Below are 9,096 nucleotides of genomic sequence, written 5' to 3'. Positions count from 1 at the left end.
TCTATACTCCTTAACATAGTGGCCTGGAGAGCTCATCATTCAATTCAGTGCATCTTTGGAAGTCTTACACCACATTTATGTCTTCCCTGAATGCAGTAGTGAACAGTGCCAGGATAGAACAACCGATGACTGTTGATCACAGTTAGCACTGGTCTAATTTACAAACAATATACTCTCTGTGCAAAAAGGTTACTAGCAGAAGCATCAAGTTTTGCTGGTCCTGAAAACTAAAACTCCCATATACAGATATGCCTGAATTTAGAATCAAGAACTATTAACACATGTGACACTATCATTTGGCTTATCATTCTAGTTGGATCCATTAGTTATTAGTCTAACAGGGCTGACAATACACATTGCAGTGCACTCCCTCCTGATCACTCTCTCTGCACTCCAGCCTAGCAAAAAGCACGCCTCACACTTTGCAGTTGCCTGGATCCCTTGGTGGAGCATCACGCCATCTTTTGTGGGTGTGGATTTGCAAAGTGGAAAACCCGTTGGATTAAGGCAGGAGACTGATATAAGCAAGCAGTTGGTCACAGATACAGCCAGTTAGACACAATCGGATTGAACAGGCAACAGACTGCCAACAAGTATGTATTTACACCTCAAAGTCCAGGAGTCTTTGTAGCCTTCTCCCTCCAGTCTGCACATTGAAACTGACAAAAATAATTTGTATACACACTGCACTTACAAAACAGCAAGGGGAGCGGTAACAAAAAATAAAAAGGAACGCAGCCAGGCCAGCGGCTTCATCTCGGTATGATCATCCTTTCTATGGCACAGACAATATGATCCCAGTTTTTACAAAATATTGCCAGCAGCGTCACTGCGAAAAAAGTGCAGATGATATGAAAGCGGCTCTTCATCATCGGAGCAATGAACTTCGCAATGGTAGAAACGCACACCAAGATGACAGTCATGAAGGCCAGGATCACGTTGATACATTTCCCCAGGAGCACTTTGGCATTAACGGTTTCGGACTGCTGTGCTTGCTGTTCTTGCTGGTGGAGCTCCAGTTTGGAGACCCGGGTCTGGCATGATTCCAAGGCTTCCTGGAGACAGAGAACAAGAATTAGGGCAGCTGGAATTCCATACACCACATTCCTGTTTTAGCTACAGAGCCACCCAGCAGCTAGAAGTCTAATTTATTACAGACTCCTAACATATGAATGAACCACCAACTTTTCTAAAGAAAATGAATGCACATCTCTATCTGCACATGTGTATGGCTGTCTGCTCAGGCATAAGGAAGTCTGACAGCACTCTCCGAAATGTAGTTTTTATATTTTTCATGCTTGAGAAAAAGGATTATAAGTGTAATGTCCGTGATGGATGTTTTCTGCATATGCTGATGTGATGAAACACTGGGAAAGCTGTTGCCATGGCAACTTTCACTACATTAAAACAGCAAAGTAAGTTTCTTCTTATATGCTATAGAAGACGTTAGGGTAGTACAGGCTTGCTGCGTTACTAATTAATCTACTTTGCAACACGTAGCATTTGATTTACACCACCTCTCTGGTCTACAATACTTTTCCTCTCAAAGCCACCCATAGTACAGTGCTGCGATGCGTCACAGAATCACAGAATGATTTAGGTTGGAAGGGACCTTAAAGCTCATACAGTTCCAACCCCCTTGCCATGAGCAGGGACACCTTCCACTAGACCAGGTTGCTCAAAGCCCCATCCAGCCTGGCCTTGAACACTGCCAGGGATGGGGCATTCCTCCATGCAACCTGTCAGCATGAAGGCTCATTAATCCATACCCCAAGCGGCAGCTGAGGCAGTGAAGAAATCTGTAGCGATACTTTAAGATATTCTCTCCGTCATGTGACATAATCCACTTAAAAGTCGTAAGTTTTGCCCTAAAGAAAGCAGACCTCTCTCTTCTGCTTGAGTGTGGACTAAAAATGGTTTTCAAGTAAAATGCTTCCTAAGACACTAAGCCACACTTAAGCCCTCTCAAAGTGAAACAGGGAAAACATTCTGACTGTTCCATATACTTGCCAAAATGCCATTTTTTGCTGAGTTTGTGATTTGGGCACCATGAACTTGACAAATGTTTACCACCATGTAAAAAGGAAAAATCATGCTCCAGCATCCCAACTTCCTTCCCCATTCTCAAACTCCAGACATTTTCTTTGCACTCCAGGGGTGTTCACCTGGTCATGCAGTAAGAAGCCGATTCAACCCAACCTTTTGTGTGAAAATAGACAAAACCACTGCACAGAGTTATCAGCTGCACACTGAACTGCCGTACCATGTGACCAGCCTGGCACCAAAGTCAGCACCAAGCATGTGGCACAGCACCTTACGAAAGATGGCTTCCTTTCATTGGTCCAAGAATTAGTGATAATACAGAAGATAGTTCTTAATGGGTGGCACAAAGTCCCTTACAGTTCATGCATGCTCTCCATTACACACTAAAGAACTTCCCTGCTTCTTTCTTCTACTCTGACCATAAGTTACTCCCAAATCATCTCGTGCTACATAAATCTACTCCCTGCAGTTCTGCACTGAGTGGTGGAGCAAATGTTTTAAAAACAATCTATCCATCCCTTCAGGACAGAGCACTCCAAAGGTAGGTTGTTACTTAAAATATCCACAATTTAAACACTTTTCCTCTATTTTTGCCTCTTTGCAAACCCCTAACAAGACAGGTTTAAACAGGCCCAACTATACAGAGATAAAAGAAACAAGGCTGCATTGGTGTAGCAATTCAGTCAGTTTTAGAAGTATCTGACACCCCTGCAGGGTTCTGCTAATGAGCTAGCAAACATTTCACAGCCCTTCTGCTGGAGAACTCTGGTCTCACTCCGTTTTCACATCCTCAGGATACCTTCACAGGAGTCCTGCATGAAACACCTCTCTTCTTTAAACCTACAAAGTAACCTATGAAATGCTTGGATTCAGTACCGTCCTTGCCCACTCTGTTCCCAGGAGTTTCCTAACTCTCACAGCAGCCAAGAAACAGTTTGATTGTCCTGCTGCCTGCGCTCTCTACACTTAAAAATGGGAGTGTAGGGGGGTACAGGACAGGGTTGGTTTGGGGTTTTTTACCATCTGACCCAATACAACAACAGCCTTTGAGCATTCCTCAGTAGTCAGTGAATTTAAACCCAAGGTAGGGCAAGCTAACGTTTTCAACAGTTTTCCCCACCTGCTCAGACTTTGCGCAGAACCATTATGCATTATGTAAATGCTTATATTGTATTCAGGTATTCAAGTCTGTAACTACATGCTGTCAGGACAAACTGTAGACATTATTACTGGCTTTTAAATGAAGCCAGGCATGACTACAGCTGCTTACTGAGGTGTACACACCCTACAGCTTTGATTACAGGGACTCTTGTGACCACAGAAAGTATTAAATTACAACTGTCAATTCTACAAGTTTATTTATCAATTAGCTCTCTTTTGACCTTACACTCAATTTATAATAAACCTTGCCAGTGATATGACTACATACAGGAGAAAGCCTGAGCAAGAGGTTTGTATTAGGACATTATCAAATACAAGGAGATTCAATTCCTTCCTCCTCAGGTGCAACAAATTAAACCAGGCCATTCTTTGTCCATAAGTCTGCCTAGGCTACAGCATCCATTCCAGCAAATAAAATTCTAAATCCATTGAAACAAGTGGAGACTGTCACCAATTTAAAAGTGCTAGATTTTCAACTTAAAACAGACAAAACATGAGCTTAAATGTTTACCCAGATTCCTTAAATACAAAGATGTAGAGAGAAGCAAGTGTTTCACAGTACAAGATCTGTGAAAAATCTTACAAGTTTATTATAAGGAAAAACAAGTACCTGAACATCCCGTGATCGCTCATACGCCTGATAGGCCACTTTCTCCTCTATGCTGGCTAGCTCTTGTTTCAAGTTTGCTGTCTCATGTTGATGTAGATCAGTGAGGTCATTTAACTGGTCCTCCAATCTTTCATATCTTATTAGGAGAAAAGGTCTAAATTTAGTGCCTTCTATTCAAGTAATGCTTAATCATGAAAACAATTACACATTCTAAAAGCTAATTTCTGTGTACTATGGATTCATCTGATTGGCATTATAGAGCACAGAGAAATCAGGTGGAACTTTGGAAACCCTCCATAGGCATTTATTCAGCAAATTGAAAGCCTTTTTTGAGTATTTCTTGCTGGCAGTGGATGTTAAAAAGCAAATATTTGTACATCATTGGCAAATTATATGAACGATAAACAGTGCCTAAGGACATCCAACTCACATTTTTCCACTTCTCACTCTTCATTTAGAGAAGAAGATATGTTTCATAAGTGAGCTTGAGCCAGTTAACAGCTCACAAGTAGTGAAAGGAAAAAATACATTCCCCTGGATCCCCTCTCACAACTGCAAGGTCCTGCCATTCATGTGCACTGCCTGTTCTGTCACATCTGTGTGCAGTAAACCAGTTCAACTAAATCAGAAAACTAAAATTGGGGTTTTTGTGTGAATTTCTAAAGTGATTTAATATACAAACAGGCAAACAATGTGGTCACAAAAATGATAGAGGCAAATTTGTCTAGCTATGGAAGCACTGGTGGCAGGAGGCTTGAGACATCAATGGCAGTGAGCTGTCAGAAAAGGCTGCTCTGCCTTCTCCTGAAGCCCAGTCCCAAGTCCAGTAAACCATTTGCTCTGTTCTCTCCTTCTCCATGTTACCACCTGATACCCACCTTTCCCTTCTATTTCAAGAACTATAAACAAGGCAAATGTTAAATATTGCATTTCATACTGTTTGCCCATTAGTGTAGTAAAGACTTTAGGTGTCAACACTTACTTTAACAAGTGATATGACAAATGGGATATAGGTACAGGAGGTGCAAGCCTCTGCAGAACATATCTCTCTTCCCACAGTGGATGGTAAAGGAATTAACTACCAAGTAACAAATGCAAGAAGGGGTTGTGCTACAGCACTTAAAATCACATTTCACAGCTGTGTTACATCAGGGTACAAAGTGACATTGCATCCATGATAGCAATGCTTCTGAGAATTGTCTGGAGAGGTAAGCAGGACTGAAGGCTACACTTAACAGCTCTAAGTCAGCTCTGCTATACTGTAGACTGATTAGCAATTTTCAAGCCCCAGTAGATTACAATCCTTCCATCGGTTCCAAATCAGTTGGCATCTTATATGTGGTATTCATATAATGCAGTATGTCAGATGAGAGAATTTTCTGACAAGCCTTCAACAAAAGGCAAAGAGCTACCACATCATTTGATAGGAAATTTTAATGTTCTACATGTTTTTTCAGTTAGTGGAAGGAGTGGAATATTTTGGTACCAGATATTGACTGGAATTATTTTTTCCTCTTGCTTCTGAAATATCACACACACAAGCACATGCCACATTTACACTTTCCAAACAGCTTCTATGCTCATTCAAAAGTCATTTCAAGACAGCAGTTAAAAAAAAATAAAATACCTATATCTTTCCTCTTGTAACATCTGAGAAATAAAGCCATAGTCTCTTTTAAACTGTGTTTTTAAATTCTCTATATCATCAGCTAATTGGGACTGTGTCTCCTTGATTTCTCTTATTTCCTCCAAAATCATGGAAAGCTTTCCTTGGCTGTCCAGAGTACTTGCCACAGCAGGACCAAAGGAAGTATTCCCATTACTATCTGCTGAGCCAGAGGTCCCACTTGAGCATTCATCATCACTAACATATTTTGGTTTGGCAACGATAGTGGCACTGCCCCCGTATGTTCTGGAACTTGTTTCTGGCCGAAATTCATCCAAGGTGTTTTTGAGATGAGCAATGTTGTCTGCACTACCAAATTTGTTTCGGATCAGGTTTGCAAACTCTCTAGACTTGCTGAAAACAAAGACAGGTGGTGTCAAAGACACACCTGGCACACCCGACTTGCTGCTCTCTGTTCCGTGCCCAGAGGTACGAGATTTGCCATGCTGAACATCTTTCAAGTTATCTTTGGAAGTATCCTTAGTAGTTTTGGAAGATCCATTTTGTTCAATATCTTTGAGCTTTTTGTGGTACTGTTCCAATTTCTTCTGTAGCTGGGCAATGGAGTGGGCAGACTTCTGGTTCTTTTTCTCAAAGACTTGCTTAATGCGCCCAGCTTGTTGCTTGTCTGCACTATTTACCAGTTTCAAATACTCAGCCACATTGCCATCTCGAGCTGTTTGTTCAACTTTGATTTGTTCTGTAACCTTGAGGATTTTCTGTTTCAAGCTATCTGCACTGAGTTTAACTTTGTGAAACTCCAGGACCCCATCTGGTACATCAAAGTTCAGGTTAGTGTCAGAGCCTCCACGGCGGATATTAAGTGGTAAACTCAGGGTATTCATGTCATGTCTTTCCACCTGAGAGAGAAAAAGAAAAAAGAATTTGAATTTTACTTCTTTAAATCCAACTTTCGGTTTCCTTTTCCACTTGTAATTGTAACAAGTGCACAATACAAAGTAGCTAATAGTAGCAAAACAGAATTAACTTCTCTTTGAAACCAAGCAGTGTTTTTCTTGACTTCCCTAGGTTGACGAATGGCCTAACGAACTGCCTGTCTCTAGTAAGAAAGCAGTGAGATGAATTAAGAGTGCAAAGCATTCCAGTATATAATTTATCAGAATCACTTACTTTTATTCACAAAATCAGAACAACACCTGGTTAGAAAAGGTTCCTAAATATATTGTTTATCATTGAGAGTTTCAAGCAGATCCTGACTGATAATCACTGCATTATCTCTCTCAGAAATCAAACACTGATAAGAGATGTGAGCAGAGTTTTCCCTCTACAGCAGTGTTACACTGTTCAGTATATTTTACCAGATTAAAGTCCTTTTTTGGTACATGCTCCTCCCATTCCAATCCCCCACACAATTCAAAGTTTTTGCACAAGCAGCTGAAAGTTCTTGGAAATTTACTGCATGCTTCTGCAGGAACCAGATGCTGGTTTTTAGTGAAAGACCACAGTGAAAGAACTGGCTCACAGTTGACTTTGCATACTTGATAACAATGCTCAACAACTTGGTCTGCTGTGGTTCAGTCTGTTTTAAAAGCAAAGTGTGTGTGCGAATAGCATATATATACTATAGCATGTATAGTGAAAGCATATATAGTATATATATGTAGTGAGTATATATATACACATATATACACCATATATATACTATACATGCTTTCACTCAAGTATAAGATCTGTATACCTTCACCATGCTCTCAGGAAATGTAACAAAACCAGGCAGGCAACTTGGTCACCACACAAACACAACAGATTGTTTTTCTCAACAGAAAGGCAAGACAGTCTGATACAAAACATTAAAAGTATTTATTCGTATAAAGTCAAAACCACAGAGGAAGCATGAGACAAGAGTGATCCAACCAAAATAGCTTCATCCCTGTTACCATATTGTGCTAGCCTCTGTGACAAAGACAGCACATGTCATTAAAGCTGTCACAGCATCATGTCTACAGAGACTGCTTAACAGATGCTCTAGTGAGAATGGGTTCTCAGGGCTTTGACACCAGAGGGAACTAACACAATTGCTCAGGCAAGACCATGCAGAGGTAAGAGAGAAGCTGTATCAAAGTGGCTTTCAGTGAAAGCATTTCAGAAATGCTTCAAAATGCCCGAGGTAATATGTTAAAAGTTTGATTTCCAACTGCAGTGTTTGTTATTGTCTGCAATACTGAAGATCTTTTAGCAAGACCTGTCCACACATAAATGTCCAGTGGTCTTTTTCTTGATTAAAAACACCCATAAAACATCATTAAGCACTGCTGTAAGGTTGGTTTTCCCATCCTGGTACAGTTTTGGTGGCCAGCCCTCCTGGAAATTCTCTCCAGCTTTCGTATGTTGCCCTTAAAATACAGGCTCATGAACCAGACATGGTGTCCAACTGTTAATGACACACATACTGCACAGATTGATCAAGATAACTATTCTCACCCCATGTCTATCATGCTGGCCTATAAACGCAGACGGGGTAATACATCCATAAAATTGAATCTGTACTTGACCATTTCAGAGACAGGATCATCTCTACTCCTACTTTATATTCTTATCATTATATTCTTATATTACTGAGGATTACAGTACTCTGTAGTTTGTTTGCTTGTTTTTGCTACTGCACTACTCAGGATAGAAACTAGGCAACATAAAAATTCACATTCACCAGCCTCTAAGAAAAATGGACACTCGAAAAAAAGCAAACTAAAGAGTTTTGGAGTTGACAATTCCTTGGGGAGAATACTGGTTAATGGTGATCTCCATCTATTCCAAGGCTTAAACCAGTGCTATGGCCTAATAGCTCTGCACTTAACCAGTTTGTTAATCAGTGGAGCCATAGGCCTAATTATTAAAAAGAGGTGCAAGTAATCTTTACAAATGCATACAAATTGTATACAACGTATCATCAGCCATATGTCCTTCACAGAAAGTCTACTTTATTGATATCTCATTTTAGTATTTGCACAGATCTGACACATATGGATGGTGTTCTATATTCAGGGTGATACCTAATTGAAAGAGTAAAAAAAGTCACAAGTGTCAAAACTATCTTCCTTGTTTTGTTATATTTATTTTTTTAGTCTTAGAAATATAACTAATAGGAAAAAAAGAGCTTTTACAGATCACTTTAAAAAGTGATAACATGCATAATACTGTTGTGGTAGCTAAAACATGCACTTAATATAAGCAAAAATAGTTTGACATCAGACTTGTATCTTTTCAAGCTCATAGAGCAAAGAAAACCAGTCAAAGCAAAGAGCTGAAAAGCTGAAATACCAGATCTGTACCCCATTTTGCAAACATTTCTTTAAATGGATTTACTGTGTCTGGACAAATTGAGTAAAGAGAAAAAGCTTGGTATTTAACAATAGTTTCCTGAAAGAACCTAAGACATTTCTGAATAAGCTTTGGCACAAAACTACTCTGTAATAAATAAAAGAATTCCATATACACACAAGACAGATCCATCACTGATGTCATTCAGGACAAGCTGCACATACTTCCAAGAATGGGTGAGTCCGTCTCTAACCTTTACACAGCATTAAGTGTTTACTTCCTTAGTACAAAAATAGTCTAAAAATGTATTTTAATAATTGGATACAAGCCCAAACCA

At 39.9% G+C, this 9,096-nt stretch overlaps 1 protein-coding gene across 3 annotated transcripts in view; it reads right to left on the bottom strand.

The window, feature by feature from the left end:
• Positions 1 to 533: 533 nt before the first annotated feature.
• The window catches only part of TMCC3 (transmembrane and coiled-coil domain family 3), a 143,530-nt gene continuing 134,967 nt past the window's right edge, over positions 534 to 9,096 (bottom strand). For all 3 annotated transcript variants that reach the window (XM_061454607.1, XM_061454608.1, XM_061454606.1), the window contains exons 2-4: positions 5,442 to 6,340; positions 3,815 to 3,950; positions 534 to 1,055 (exon numbers count right to left, since the gene is read on the bottom strand). In XM_061454607.1, the coding sequence (XP_061310591.1) occupies positions 753 to 1,055; positions 3,815 to 3,950; positions 5,442 to 6,340 (1,338 nt within the window). In that variant the 3' untranslated portion in view covers positions 534 to 752. The remainder of the gene's footprint in view (positions 1,056 to 3,814; positions 3,951 to 5,441; positions 6,341 to 9,096) is intronic.

Source organism: Pezoporus flaviventris, unplaced genomic scaffold, assembly GCF_033815535.1.
Source record: "Pezoporus flaviventris isolate CSIRO_AGI_PZ_B2104156 unplaced genomic scaffold, CSIRO_AGI_Pfla_v1 ptg000016l, whole genome shotgun sequence".
Lineage (NCBI taxonomy): Eukaryota > Metazoa > Chordata > Aves > Psittaciformes > Psittacidae > Pezoporus > Pezoporus flaviventris.
Note: the sequence above shows the minus strand (reverse complement) of the source record. Positions and strands in the feature narration are given on the sequence as shown.